This window comes from Dryas octopetala, chromosome 1, assembly GCF_963921425.1.
Source record: "Dryas octopetala chromosome 1, drDryOcto1.1, whole genome shotgun sequence".
Taxonomy (NCBI): domain Eukaryota; kingdom Viridiplantae; phylum Streptophyta; class Magnoliopsida; order Rosales; family Rosaceae; genus Dryas; species Dryas octopetala.
In genome coordinates, this window is record NC_141366.1 from 13412663 (window position 1) to 13428969 (window position 16307).

General features: G+C 35.2%; 2 protein-coding genes across 2 annotated transcripts; one reads left to right on the forward strand and one right to left on the reverse strand.

The window, feature by feature from the left end:
- The first annotated feature begins 8674 nt into the window (after positions 1-8674).
- CNGC4 (cyclic nucleotide-gated cation channel 4) lies at positions 8675-14441 on the forward strand. The gene is made up of 7 exons (XM_086247117.1): positions 8675-9357; positions 11103-11315; positions 12319-12632; positions 12759-12867; positions 13056-13292; positions 13513-13599; positions 13701-14441. Exons 1-7 carry the CDS (start codon positions 8749-8751, stop codon positions 14217-14219), a joined length of 2088 nt encoding a protein of 695 aa, XP_086103243.1. The 5' UTR covers positions 8675-8748; the 3' UTR covers positions 14220-14441.
- Positions 14442-15007: 566 nt separating this feature from the next.
- LOC147298121 (Dynein light chain type 1 family protein) lies at positions 15008-15857 on the reverse strand. Its single transcript, XM_086229514.1, has 2 exons — positions 15627-15857; positions 15008-15481 (listed from the first exon to the last, which is right to left on the reverse strand). The coding sequence occupies exons 1-2, from the start codon at positions 15762-15764 to the stop codon at positions 15290-15292; spliced, it is 330 nt and encodes a 109-aa protein (XP_086085640.1). The 5' UTR covers positions 15765-15857; the 3' UTR covers positions 15008-15289.
- Between the last annotated feature and the right edge of the window lie 450 nt (positions 15858-16307).

The following is a 16307-nucleotide window of genomic DNA, read 5'->3' on the forward strand; positions in this document are numbered from 1 at the left end:
ATCTTTTGTAATTATTACTTATTAGTCTTATCATCTTATGGTTGAACTTGATAATATGACAATTGTCAGTCTGTCAGTAGGGACATTAAGTCGATCAGTGTCTTCAAGGCTAATTGGCCGGGGTAGTTGATTATCACTCTTAACACCACAAGGAAGCTAGATACTTTAGAAGGAAATTAACTTCTTAATATATAATTAAGTTCATATGTATTTATTTCTTTCCTGTACATATGTATGGACCCACTAATAAGATTAATCTATGTACGTGAATCTCACCCTTTTTTTTTTTGTGTGGTAAATAAGCATAAAGCCTAAACAATATGTATAAATACGGTTCAGCTGACAACTGATGATTGTAAATCAATAATTCGTAAAAATAATTTTAACCCTTAAAATATATATACATTGATTGACCCTCATTTGTCCATCATATTATATTAAGCTCCTCATATTAAATATAGACCCGAATTTTTAACAAATAAAACATTAATTACGATTTACAACAAAACAATCTAATTATGGTACTAGCTGTACGCGCGTTTCATTATGGGGCAGTAACGGCCGGGACCGGCCGGCACCGAAGATCATCTGAATTCTGAAGCCCTGGGTCTCAACTGTCAACCTTAACCCAGTGACAGGACGTGTAGGGTCACCCCAGTTCCAACAAAATGCCAAGTATCCTTGGTTAGTTGGTTTATATTGTACATGACATGCAGAATGGTGAAGTGTAAAAAAACTATTTACCAAAACAATTAAGAAGTGTTACCGCAACACAAATTCAACAATAATTAAAAGGAAGAAGCAACAAATTAACTCTCATCCAACACTTATATAATAATTTTTAAAATTATTGAGAAGAATAAGAAAGCAATCAACACATGGATCGGATAAGGGCAAGATGAATGTATAAGGGCTGGATATATGAGACATTGTAGGAAAGGTAAGATACTGTGAGGACGAAAATACACTTCAAATATGGGTCACATGCGTGTCAGATAAGTGTATTAGATGAAAAATGTAACAAAAGTTACGAAAATGACTAAAATGATACACTTACAATAGTTCATGGAATTCAGAACTCTAAAATGAAATTCATGAACTAAAGTGATATCGGAATATAATTCATTGACTATTGCTATAATAAACTCTAACTTTTAATTGTAATTCATGATGAAATATTATATATCTAAAAGTGTGAATAAAATAAAAAATAGATTCATAACATATTTTAGATTATATGTGGATTACGAGAAAATATGTGTAGAGATGAAGTTATAAGATAACATGTGTTGAAAATTCTAATTTGGGTGCCAAGCCCAAAAATAAATAAATAAATTTAGGTAGGCGTGCTCTTGTCACATGTCATCTTCTAACTAAAACGGATATGTAATTCAACATTGTCATAACACTGGAAAAAATCCAACTCAGATTTGTCTAGTGAAATTGCATTGAAATTGTAATGAACGGTTATGATTAAAAGAAACAAAAACAAATCCCACCGGAGAACTCAAATTCTACTAATCAAAGATTATACTGTTGAAATGAAGGCATTCTAGATGGAAGGGATAGAGTGTAGCTAGAGAAAATAATAGAGTTGCTCAAACGTAGGTTACATGGTTACCACAACATGCATGTGGTATATATAGAAATATATGTGTCAAGTCCAGGTAGCTAACAGCCCCCATCACCACCAGTTCATAGAAGCAAGCAAGGTGTGTACACATAAACTACTCAGCATTTTGATAGATAGATGGTGATAAATGATAGTTCATGAGGAAACAAACAAAAAGACGAAGCTGCATGGAACCTGGCTTCTTCAAACTTATATGTGAATGAGCCCACGCTCCCCATCCAGTCCCTTTCCTGACTCTTTGCCCCACCCCTAGCAACGACCTCTATGTTTAATTTCCCAAACTACCCTTTAATTTACACTATTACTGTCATCATTATAATTTCTCGAGATTTTTCCCAAAGACTGGAATGATCGATGCTCGTCATTATTCGGTAGTCACCAATGGAACCCACCAAGATCTCTCTTTTTTTATTTTCTTCGATCTCTAGCAATTATTTCAAACCAAACAAAAATCATAATAATGATTTATTGCTTTCAACATCCATAGCAGTGGATTGTATATTATTGTTGAAATAGTGCCCTTTATTTATGTTTTATTGTTGATATTTTACTTGTTCGAAAATTATACATTAATAGTTTTTTTTATAAAATAATATAGTTTTATAATTTTTTATATTACTTCTCTGGGTTTTTTTATATTAATTTAAAGATTTATGTTACTCTATTCATACCAAAAAAATGTTACAAATTTATTTTATTTTATTTTATTTATATTTGGATAATAAATACATAGCTAAATTTAGAAGTCAAGCAAAAATAAGTAGAGATCGGTTGGGGGCACGTGTTATACCAATGTAAGACATGGCTTCTTCAAACTCATGGCTATCTACCTTTGTTATAATTTTTCAGTGTGAGATAATACTTTATATTCTCATACTTCTACACGTGTGATGTCATTTAAGCTAAACACATAAATAATTCATATTAGGTATTAGATGATGTGGAGCACGTGTGACTATTTACAGTAATGAAGCCACATTTGGGGCATTGGGGTCGCACAATCCCAAGAACCTGATTGTTTCACTCTTACCATTTTGGGTCTTACCCCATTATCCTTTTAGACAAAAAACTTAAACCTTTTTTTATGAACATTAAAACATGAATTTCGGTGTGTGTTTTTTGCTATGTTGTGTTTGTTTCTATTAATTAGTTTAATTGGTTATTGTTTTCCCTGTTAATTTCATGAATACTTATGTTATGTCTCCTAAAAAAATAAAGATGGCAAAAGATTGTACATATCTTTTTGTTAAATGTAATTTGTTAATTCTCACAACAGTTATTAATAAGCTAAAAGCAGATATAATAGCTGAAGACTTTTCTATTATTATCATGCGCCTATTATGATTAATTTATGGCTACACTACTGGTCATTTGGCCTAAACACGTGAGTGAACCACTTTGATACCATGAAAGAAATTTAAATATTCAATATAAAATTAATTGATAATAAATAAAGAGGTCTAACTATTTATAAAACACTATGTAAAGTTATAAATCAGTGAAAACTTACATATATGCAATGGGTGTATACACCTATACTTTCACAATAAGTGGTCACATGACTAGCATATAAGAAGATATTACAAAAACATAAATATATACACTCATTACATAAAAAAAAAAAAATTTATCAATAAATACCAAAATAAAAGTAAGCAAACAATCTAGACACGTTATCGTAATAACGGATTCAATTTTGAAAAAGGTGATCTCGTTCCTAATGTCATGCAAATTGGAGCCAAATTGGGGCCGGTACTTAAAAAGTGCGTGATATTTTGGCACCTTCTGAGTTTTGATGGTGGTACGTACATATAACATACGTGGTGCTACTTCTCACGTTACCATCGTGGGCTATAAAAGGAAGAAAAGAAAGATCACACCAACTCAATCTTAATCTTTATGTATATATTCGCTTTTGAAAATTTGTCCACAAATGTGCATGTATATATGCTTTATCGTTTAATTACAATGCTCACCTCCCATTTCAAATTATAATATATGTTTAAAAAATTAACTTTGAGTTAACATATTGTATATTTAATTATTTTTTATTTTTTTTACACAAAACTCTCTCTCTCTCACGCATTCTCTCTTTCTCCACTCTCTCTTCTGCGTTTTCTCTCTCCGTGACTCACCTCTCTCCTCTCTCATTTCTCTCGATCTCCTCTGCCGCTGCCATGCCCCAAAACCCAGCCCCTCTCACCTCTCTCATCTCTCTCACCTCTCTTTCTGCCTCCAGCAACCACCGCCCCCAGCTAATATCCCCAAAATCCCAAAAAAATGCAGTGTCAGTTTTAAATCAGTAATTTTGTGAAAGGAAAGGTGTTGCCTTTACACATGCTCTATGACAACCGTTACACCCAAGCAGAACATGGAGCCAAAACCTCCCCGAAAACCAAGTGTCCCTTGCTTACTTCATTCCAAGGCACTGTTTGGTTGTTTGAAGTTAGAACATTGGGTCCAATGACCATGGTAATATGGTATCTTCCACTTTCTTCTCTGGCTATATATATTGCTCGCCATCCTACATTTGGGTTCAGCAAATCATCCTCCTTTTTGGCACCAAATTTAGTTAGGGAGTAAGCATTAAGTTCAATTATGGATGTGTTTATTCTGGAAAAGTATGTTGTGAGGCGGAGGATGGAAAGATTAAATGCAAAAGCTGGGAATAGGAATGGGAAAGGGAAAAGCAACTCAAACATGGTGTCCGGATCTGGGAGAAGAATTGAGGAGGAGAAGAAAGCAATGCGTCTGGATTCGGATGAAAGAGGTGAGAGGGGCTGGGTTTTGGGGGGTGGCGGCGACAGGGGAGATTGAGAGAGGTGAGAGAGGCGAGAGGTGAGTCGGGGGGAGAGAGAGAAGGCAGAGGAGAAAGATAGAATGTGTGAGAGAGAGAGAGAGAGAGAGAGAGAGTTTTGTGTAAAAAAATAAAAAATAATTAAATATACAATATCTTAACTCAGGTTAATTTTTTAAACAGATGTTATGATTTGAGAAGGGAGGTGAGTATACACCCTAGTTAAAGTAGGTGAGCAAAACTGCTCTCTTCTTTGCTTCATCCCGTGTTTGAACAATCTTAAACTCCCACAATCATGAGCTGAACTAAAATTTTAAAATAAGTTGAGTTAGACGTATTTAAAAATAGTTTAGGATGGATTAATTGAGAATAGACTGAGTTGTGGGTTAAAGTAAATTACAAATAATTAAAAACAAAAAACCAAAAAAAGAACCGGACTAGAGCCCGTATAGCCCTTAACGTTGTTTAATCACTATCTACCCACATCATATTATGATTATTCAACTATAAATAAGACACTTTTATCAATAGCTACACAAAATATTGGTGTATTCTCAGAAAAATTATGTCAAGTTCTCATACATAAAATGGAGTACCCACTTTTGAACACAATGCATCGGACATATTTAACTATGATTTAATAGTATTTCTCTTGCTAATGTTGGAATAGATCTCAAATTCGATTTTTCTCTCTTTCGGATTAAAAAGAAAAAAGTTCAGAATGCTAATTTGGAGATTTGCTCAAAATCAAGAAGAAATCTTGTGTGTATCAAAAGGACGGAAGGGGAACAGAATTATGAAAAGGCTTATAATTTAATCAAGATGCAAGAGGTTTGACAAGACAGGACTGGTTATGCCTATCTTTTGCCTTTTTGGGCTGAGCACAAGTCTATCAAGCTTCTAGCTTACTGTGCACCTATCAGAGCATAAGGGTAATCATTTTAACACGCCCACTAGTCCCTTTTAATGATTGCTAAACATTCTTCGTAAAGTAAAATTAGGTGTATCAATTTTTATAGAGAAATTTTATTAAATAATTTCTTTTAATACAATTTTTACTTTTTTAACCATTCCTTCCTAACTTTATTTTTTTTAACTCTTTAGCCTTCTTTTAGACAAAAATATCTTTTTAATCGGCACATCGTCGACATGTCGACACTCTATCGACAAAAAAATTGATTTTAACAAAAATATAAAAAAAGGTAAAAAATGATGAATATGATAAACTGGCTGCAATACCATCTAAAGTGGTTGTAGCACCATTTGTCATTGACGATAAAATTTCGGATCTGAAATAAAAAACTCAGGTTGAATTTTCAGATCTAGAACATTAAACCCAAATCAAAATTTCATATCTAAAAAAAAAATTAGATCGAAATTTCATATTTGAAACAACAAAACTATGTCGAAATTTTATGGAGTAACATATCCAGATTAGAGTTTGTTAAACTTATATCTAAAAATGAAAAAAGTGATAGAAAAATATGAATTTATTAAAGCCCAAGTCTCAATCTAAACTTTTTTCCTTTTGTTGCTCAATAATGAATACAATGTTTTGATAATTTTTTTTTTCAATTACATCCAAAACCTACAAAATTTCAAAGAAAAAAAAAAGAGAAGAAAGTAAACAAAAAAATTTGAAATGAGATGTAATATGAGATGAGACAAGGAGCTTGGTGACGTTGACGACGGTCTGGGGGGAGGAGAAGGTGGTGGAGGTGAAGGAAGGGACGCGGTGGTCGTTGAGGTTGACAAAGCAAGACTTTCGTTGGTTTTATTGGGTTGGATTTTGGTGTTTTCTCTTTGTGGAAGATTGCAGAGAGGTGGGAGGAAAGCACATCTTATCTCACCAACGATGGCTCAAATTTGGTGGGGGAGGGAGGTGGATTGTTTTAGATCGGTGGGTGGATGAGTTTAGATCTATGATTTGTGGAGAAGAAGAAGAGGATGTCGATGAGGGTGGGAGAGAAAGAAAGGCATTTTTGTCTGAAAATAGGGCAAAGAGTAAAAAAAGATAAAGTTGTGAGTAAAGGATTAAAAAAGTTAGAATTTTATTAAAAAGGGTTATTTAATGAATTTTCCCTTTTTTATATTATTTGTGTTTAATTTTTCCAATAAAAATGAATTTTACGTATAGTATAAAGAATGTGATACAAATAATAATTTTATCTCTCTTCCTGGTCGGATTGATTTTTGGATCACCGAAAAGTATTTTGTTGAAACTAATAGCTTTTAAAAAAGTAAAAAAGTTATATATATATATATATATATATATATGAAAATAACTCTTAGAGCTTGTTTGGTTCACGGAATTGATTTCCTAATAAATCAATTCATTTGCATCTTTCAAGGGGAAGGGAATGTAAAATTCTCTTTCTTGTGTTTGGTAATTCTGGGAAAGTAAACCAAGAATTATTATTTTATTTTCATTCTCATGTTTGGGTTGTGCAGGAATTGAAAATGAAAAATGTCAGTTTTTCAAATATACCCTCATCGAATATTTAATTAAGGAATGACAATAGAGATGACATTTTAAAATAATAGCAAGGTTAGTTTTGTCCAAAAAAAGGGGGGGAAAACAAAATCCAAGCTGGAGTAAATATTTCATTTTCCCTCCAATAAGGGCATCAGATTTCTTTGGGTTATGAACTGATTTCCCTTCCTTGTACTTACTAAACGTGGAAATGAAATTGATTTCCCATTCACAGGCTTCCAAAACTTGAACTAAACTGGCCCTTAAACCCTTATGTTAATAAAATTGTGTAAGCTAGCTGCTGTGAGGGTCCAATTCTTACACACGGAATGCCTCATTATGCATCCTCTCTCAAGGAGGAGAAAATATTTTGTGTAACCGATGCATCGTCATGTAGTATAACCAATTAAACTTTTCATAATATAAGTGAATGTTATTAATACTATACTATACTAATATAAATATGTCATCCAATAATACTCTTACACATTAAATTGATTACACCACGTGACGGTGTATAGTATACACCAAATAATTTCACCCTCAAAGAGGTATGTTTCATGTTTGTTTATAGGTACGTCCCACCTTAATATAAAAAGATGCCTCGTTCAAAATATGTAGGATGAGTTTCGGACTATGGTTTATAAACTAATTAAAAACAACTTTCTCTCAAAATTACAGATTAACCACCATAGTGTTTGGTAAATAAAATGAAAGTAGCTTAAATTTTCACAATTTAATGCCTCTTATCCACTTGCATTTTAAATTTGTGAATGAAAGCTGTTTTTTACATTAAAATTTAGTCATTATACACAAGTACAATACTTTTATATTAAATTTACCAACTACTTTGATGTGGTTTTAACACTCACAACATTCTTACAAACATAAATTACCAATTACTACACTGCTTTTTTTCACAACTAATTATACTTTACAACTGTTTCATTTCAAAATTAACTATTCTCACAGCAATACCAAACAAAGGCAATTGAGGATGAATTTAGCATATGATGAAGTTGTATGAATTCTTTAACTTCGAGGATTTGTTATGGACACTTTTACATTAAATCACCAAACACTTTGATGTGAGTTTTTATACTTATAAATAATTGGAATACTTTTATAAACATAAATTATCAATTACTATACTGTTTATTTCACAACTAATTATATTTTACAGCTGTATCACTTGAAAACTAACTATTACAGTAATCCCAACAAGGACAATTGAGGATGAATTTAGCATACGATGAAGTTGTATGAATTCTTTGACTTCGAGGACTTATTATGGACCTTATTGAAATATTGAAACTTGGAAGCATTAATTTATCAGACATAGATGCTGTGTTTCAAAATTATACTTGAGAGTTTTATTTATTTTTGTTCGAAATACTTGAGAAACATCTCGAAGAAATTCATGATCTGACTCAAACTGAAATTATGAATTTCGGAACACGATAAGATAATAATTATGTTGTGCCCGACTCACTTGCAAATCTGTGCTGACCTGTCAATCCAACTCTATTACAATATTCGTTGGCAACTGTAATTTGACTAAACTATCCCCGGTCCAATCAAATCCACACTAACAGGACGTGCTCAACCACACCGTAACATTTACATTCCAGAGTGGATTTTAACTGGAGGGCAATCCAGTAAATTGACAAATATATATTTTTTTGGCATTTCCTCCTCTCCTCTACTACGGTACTACCTTACCTAATTTCAGTAGTTCCTTCCCACCTCTCCAATTATATATTGTCCTTTATCAAACACATATAAGCTAATTAAGAAGGCCCCTCCTCCACACCCCATACTCTGATACTCACACCCACCACCACCATGCCTACCCACCCAGAAATCAATCCCCACTCTTCGCGTCGCATGCACTACATCACAGACGGCGACGACGACACTACTGACGAAGAAGAAGTAAACGACGTCGTCGAAGACTCCCCAGAAACCTCTGACGACGACGAAAGCGGAACTACTTCTCGTGGTGATGAAAATAATTGTATGCCAGCCTTGTTCGGCGGGTCCGGTCGTAGGCGGTCGGGGTGGTCGTTCGGGCAGGTGCTGGACCCGAGAGCGAAATGGGTCCAAGAATGGAACCGGGTCTTCCTCCTGGTCTGCGCGACGGGGCTGATCATCGACCCGCTCTTCTTCTACGCGCTCTCGATCAGCGGGCGGTGCATGTGTCTCTTCGTGGACGGGTGGTTCGCGATCACGGTGACTGTGCTGCGGTGCATGACGGATGTGCTGCACGTGTGGAACATGTGGCTGCAGCTCAAAATGGCCAAGCGCAACTTCACCGCCGTGGTTGGTGGCGGCGGCGCTGCCGAAGGGCCCATTGGGCTGCGCGACACCAGCCCACGCTCCGTCGCCCTAACCTACTTGAAAGCTAAGAAGGGCTTTCTCTTTGACCTCTTTGTCATTCTTCCTGTGCCACAGGTAAGACCAACTAATTCATTCCACATGGTACCTTATTAATGCCCAGTAACAATCATCATTATCCTTTTTAATTTCCTTTTTTATTTCAACTCGAGATCTTGAGTGTAGAAATAAATCTTCTCAACTGTTTTATAATTTTGACACTTGTCCTTATAATTAATCTGATTATTATGATTATATGGTAAGAGAGATAGACATGACCCTTGGATTGAAATTTTTTTCGTATATAATTTTCATGATTATTGTCGTCATTGTGAAAATGTTTTCCCTTGTTTTAAGGTTGGTCGTAGGCTAGTGGGTTTGGGGGAGGGTGACAGATGCATGGCATGAGTTGTTTTTATGCAGACTGAGGACACACATAAAATGCAGCGGAAAGGTTGTAACATGTGATGTAGCCATGTCCTCATCTCTTCTTTCTAGAAAGGCTAGACAGTACCGTGTAAAAATCATGAGTAGTACATTTAATTCTTTGTTTTTAACCTATATATCTGTGTGTATAAATATTTGTATGCCTCTCTTTTGTTTTTGTGAGTGAGATTTGGTTCTGTATATATCAGGTCTTTAGTGATCTTATACATTGTGCAATTATTAGGTCCCTATAATTTTCAGTTGATGAGTCTTGATACAAAGACACTTATTGCTCTCTTATCTGATCAGATAAGATAACAATAAATCTAGTGTCTTTGATTTTTTTCTAATTGTTTTGTTGTCATGTTATTTTTTTCTTTATATATGGGTATTTAATAAATTTCATGATAATTATTTCTGAGAAACGAAGTAATAATTATGATGTTGACGCAAAGAAAGTATTAATTATGATGAAAAAGACAAAGTAACAATTTTCTTCATCGAAGAATTATAGGTTTTTTGTTTTTGGGTGGCGCTAGATTTATCCTTTTTTTATTTTTTGAGCTGGAGTATAGAAATACCTTTTTGTCCCAATTAAGTAATACCTAGCATATGAGTCATGGCATTATTCTATTGGATTTAGGTGGGAATATTATTGTATATAGTTGGGTACGTTAGCCAACTCTAGCTTAGCTACGCCTCTAAAATTATGTTCGTTCTTTAATTCTCCACTCCAATCCATACCACTCGAGTCAAATTTAGGGGTGTAGAAGTAATATTATTGAACCTATTATACATAGTTTCTAGTTAAAGTTTACACATATTTTGATGAATTAATTTTTACGAAGTTAGAGAATATAAAGCGTAATTTTGCATGATTGCATCAATAGTTAGATTACTCAATATTAAATGATTTTTCCATCTCAGAAATGATTGTATGTGTCCAGCAGCCTAATGTGATGGCCGATGGGCATTCACAAAACATCATGTAGAGCCCACTTCTGTACGGTAGGCTGCACATTTTTGTAATTACCTGACGCAATGTGCCTGGTTCATAGCAAAGTAGAAGCTAGAGTTCAAAAATTGAAACTAATTAAAGCTAGTATAAACCTTTTTTAATTTCATAACAATCATTCTATACAATTTTTATATGCACTAGGTGAAAACAGCTCACACAAAGTGGGATGACAATGTACAAAAGCATTGTGAGTCATTGACTTTGTGTAATTAATTACGTTTATATATAGAAATGATGGCATCTTTGTAACAGTAATATATACTAGATTGCATTTGTGCACGTTGATTATTTATATTATTAAAGTTTAGTTGTCTAAAGTTTTATTAATGTTGACAATTAAATTATTAATTATATGAATGAATGCAAATACAAATTTCAGATAATATTATGGGTGGTAATCCCTTCGCTATTGGAGAGAGGATCGGTGACTGTAGTGATGACAGTATTCTTGATGTTTTTCATCCAATATCTGCCCAAGATCTATCACTCTGTATGCCTCTTGCGTCGAATGCAAAACCTCTCTGGCTACATCTTTGGAACTGTGTGGTGGGGGATAGCTCTCAATTTGATTGCATATTTTGTTGCAGCTCATGTAAGTATACACCTCTTCCATAGCTACATTAATCCCTCATTTTGTATCGAAGTTTATATTCCTCTATGCCATTGATATAATATAATATAGGAAAATGTTTCTTTATCAGGTAGGATCTTATATGTTGTAGTATTTACCAGCATAATCATAATTTATAGTCACATGTGATATTGTGCTTTAATATTATACTTTTGCCTAAAAAGAGTTGGAATTTCGATGTAATGTAAGTTAAAAGTACTATGTTTAGGGTGTTCTGATCGGGTAAAAAGTTGTCCAACTCAACCGACAATAAAGAGACAGATAAGACACGAGGGGGAGTTATTTTCTTATTTTACTGTTTTGTGTATATAAAAAGGCATGAAAACAACAAGAATTGGGGCAATCGTGATCCATGTGTTGGGAAACATTGTCCATATTGCCAAGAAACGTAAACAGATCACCAAAAAAAAGTCACTTCAAGTTTTCCCAAGGATCCCCATATCTTCAAATTTAGGCAGTGAATTCTAATCATTATTGTGCTATGAAAGCCAGAAACATGTCATTTAACTAAGATTTGGGCACCCATGTAGACAAAACGCCCCTTAAAGGACTATAATATGATAACAAGTACATTGATAAATATGTGCAAAGAAAATATATGCACAATATTAGAACAAAAAACATATGTAGATATCTGAATGACAAACACATAATTTAGATAATTGATTTAACCATAGTTGTTTTTTGTTAATTAAATTAAAAGAGAGATATGTTTACCAGTTGTTTAGTCAAAGTTGGCCGAAAGTGAAGTTTGGTCCATTTAGGCGTGAGTGCGAGGTGTACCACTATTGAGCCTTAAATTAGGTCTCAATAGATTTGGGATAGTGATATTGGGGTTTGCACCTAAATCTGAAATCTGAAATCGATTCTAAACCCTTGACCTACTTTAATACTAACCCCAAGTGCTTAATGAGTTAACCATATTTCACTCACTGTCTCTATCTCTATAATCCCATGTTTGCAGGCTGCAGGAGCATGTTGGTACTTGTTGGGAATCCAAAGGGCAGAGAAGTGCCTGAAAGAGCAATGCAGAGAAACAGTTGGTTGTGGCCTCAGAATACTATCTTGCAAAGACCCTATTTACTATGGAACAACCACCACTCTCAGAGACAGAGCAAGACTGGCATGGGCAGAGAACAAGAAAGCAAGGTCTACCTGCTTAGACAGTGCCGATCATTACGATTATGGAGCTTATGCATGGACTGTTCAACTTGTCACAAATGATAGCCGCTTGGAAAAGATACTTTTTCCCATCTTTTGGGGCCTAATGACTCTCAGGCACTTTAATTATTCCTATCCTTTCAAAATTTCTTTTTGGTTTATTTTAATTTTACCAGTACTCATGGCCGGTTTTAATTAATTAATTGAATTATATGTGTGTGTATGTGTTGTTTATATCTGCAGCACCTTTGGGAACTTGGAAAGCTCAACAGAATGGCTAGAGGTTGTCTTCAACATCATTGTTCTAACCAGTGGACTCCTTTTGGTCACCATGTTGATTGGAAACATAAAGGTACATTAACCATCTCAATGTTTATTTATTTGAAGAATTATCTCATAATAAATATATAGCATGTTTACCAAAATTGTAAATCAAGGTCGTGCACACATTCACGTTCGTACATGATTTCACCTAATCAATAGTTGTAATTTATAGTCTAGCGAAATTAATGATGAAGTTGAATCTTTTTATGTGTGCAGGTGTTTTTGCATGCGACCACATCCAAGAAACAAGCAATGCAATTGAAGATGAGGAACATAGAGTGGTGGATGAGGAAGAGGCACTTGCCTCAGGGGTATAGGCAGCGGGTTCGTAACTACGAGCGCCAACGATGGGCAGCCATGCGCGGCGTCGACGAATGTGAGATGATCAGGAACCTCCCTGAGGGCCTTAGGAGAGACATCAAGTATCATCTCTGCTTGGACTTAGTCAGACAGGTATATATATATATGTTACTGTTAGTGTACACACACTAATTAACAAACTATTCACTTTAGCCCCAAAATGCATGTTGAGTGCAGTTTGAAGCTCCCAAGAAAAAGAAACAAGGCTGTAACCAAATGGGCCCTTAGGCTTAAGTAAATTTTTTTAATATGGGAAAAATTCAATTATTATGTGTGTTGCAAATTTCTTATAACTTTTTGAAGTTTGGTGCAGGTACCATTGTTCCAACACATGGATGATCTGGTTCTTGAAAACATTTGTGACCGGGTGAAGTCTCTCATATTCCCAAAAGGAGAAACAGTGAGTTACTGAGTTCCAACGTACACTTAAATATTCAACATGAAATTTGTCCTCCAACATTTTTGATTTTAGCAGTTACACTATTTATAATCTTGATACAGATAACCAGAGAGGGAGACCCAGTTCAAAGAATGCTGTTTGTAGTAAGGGGTCACCTCCAAAGCAGCCAAGTCCTCCGAGACGGTGTGAAGAGTTGCTGTATGCTAGGCCCTGGTAACTTCAGTGGGGACGAGCTCTTGTCATGGTGCCTCAGAAGACCCTTCATAGAAAGACTCCCACCATCTTCCTCAACACTAATCACTCTCGAAACCACAGAGGCCTTTAGCCTTGAAGCACAGGATGTGAAATACGTGACACAGCATTTTCGGTACACATTCGTGAACGAAAAGGTTAAGAGAAGTGCAAGGTACTACTCACCTGGTTGGAGGACTTGGGCTGCTGTGGCAATTCAATTGGCTTGGAGGAGGTACAAGCATCGCTTGACACTCACCTCATTGTCGTTTATAAGGCCTAGAAGACCTGTTTCAAGGTGTTCTTCATTGGGAGAGGACAGGCTAAGGTTGTATACGGCTCTGTTGACTTCACCAAAGCCTAATGATCAAGATGATTTTTTTGATTGATTATTGAGACAAGTCAAAATACAAAAGCTGTGTACTATGCATTGTGAAGTTTAGTGTTATGTTATAAATGTCTCAGTTTTGTATGAATACAACAAGGGAATTGCCCTTGACATTGATGCATGGGTTCTTTGGTAATGATTGGACTAATGAGGATGTAAGGGAGATGACAATAGAGTCAAATATAAATGGGTGCTTCTATTTAGACCCCTCAAATTATCTCTTCACAGTTCACACCCATTTTGTATCTTCACACTGATATTAATTTGTAGTCTGCCCAGACTTTCAGTGTGGAGAATCAATTTCCATACTGCAATTTGGTAATCAGTGATAGAGGTAGTCTTAGCTGTTTAGTATATTGCCAGGTCAGCAGAGTTAGTTTTCCTTCTGTTAGTTTAGCATGGTGTAAGTTAAAGCCTATAAAAGCTTCATTGTATTTTTTTTTCTGAATAATGAGAAATTCTAGTTTTCCCAAACACTCTAATTCTCTCTAGAAAATGTAACAACCAGTTGAGAATGTGGAGTGTTTTTCTACATTGAAAATTATATTGTGTAAGTGCTTATAAGGGTATTGAGTCTCTCCACTCATTGTCTATTGGTTTTGGATTGGATGCCTAGATACATGATATTAGAGCAGGTTCACCCACGTACGTGTGTTAGGCCGAGTGGCTACACATGTTCCACATGCAGGGGCGTGTGAGAATGTGAGTTTATAAGGGTATTGAGCCTCTCCAATCTATACAATCAAAATTCACCTACTGCGGGTAGAGTTATTTCACATGATAAAGTATTCCATCTCCTTTTTCATCTCAACATATACAATGAATGCTTTTAATTGTCTGCTATCACTAATTCACTAGTGGCTTTAGCTAAGAAGAAACTCCCAAATGGGTAGCTGTAACATATATAATGCAGTCCATACAATCCTTTGAAACAAGAAAAATATATACAGGATTATGGGTGGATCTAAAATTCAACCCTGGAAACTTTCTTCATTCTTTCTACTCTACACTACCAAGGTCAGGAATTCAGGATACAAGAAAATTAAGCATAATTTAATGCAAGAAAGAATTTCATGCTTTTACTGCCTCTAAGGTTGCACACTGGTTTGCCTCAACTTCTGGACCTGCAGATCCCTTGAATAGCAAAATTGCAAGGCTGCCAATGCAAAAATAGATGAAGCAGCCATGGCAATGGGTCACAAAGGAACTAAAATCTGTTCCTACAATGCACTGCCATCCAGGTCCATATGTCCTGTCAAATTCCTGCAAAACAAACACACATCCAGCTCAGTAACTTAAAATTAATTTATGTTCCATTATATTAATCAAATTGATGTCTTAAATTGTTAATAATTGAGCAAGCACATAATTAATTGTACAACTTAATTAATATTAGTAGCTAGCTAACCTTCTTAATGAAGCGGCCAATCTCAGTGGCCTCAGTGACATCAAAGAAATCGAGGGCTTTGGATGCAAGGTCAAGTGCAACCTGCTGCATGGTTTGAAGCATGTCAGTCTCAACAATGACTGCCTTACCTTCTAGCATGGCTAAAGAGTGGGGGGTTTACTAAAGTTTTCTACGGAGCAATAGTGAAGCAAATTGAACTAGAGCTAGTTTTGCACCAAGCATGTGGATAAAGAGGTGCTAGTTGTGGAGCTTATATATTGAGAGCTTGGAGCAAAAGGGCTGGTGCTAGTGGGTCAGCCACGTGTATACAGATATTCTTTCTTTGTGGCCACCAACTTATGTTGTGGAGTCATTCCAAATCTTGTAATTACCGTTTGATACTGCAGGAGATGAATGGAAAGTGGGAGATGGGGTGAAGTTTTGAACACAAGACCTCCTGAAATCAAAATTTTGATATATTTATATCAAACAATTACTAAACTATTTGAAAATGAGCGAGTAATGCATATCAAGCTAACCTAATGAAACATTTTGGTAACTTATGCTCAAAGGAAGACCACTAGTAGTATAATGAGCAGCAAATGCATGTACTGAAGGTGCAGGGGAGGCATGGAAAATTACAGTGAATTTGTTTCTGGTCCTAATCGATCTTGGACAGGCGGTTTGTCCTCTGTGGCTCTA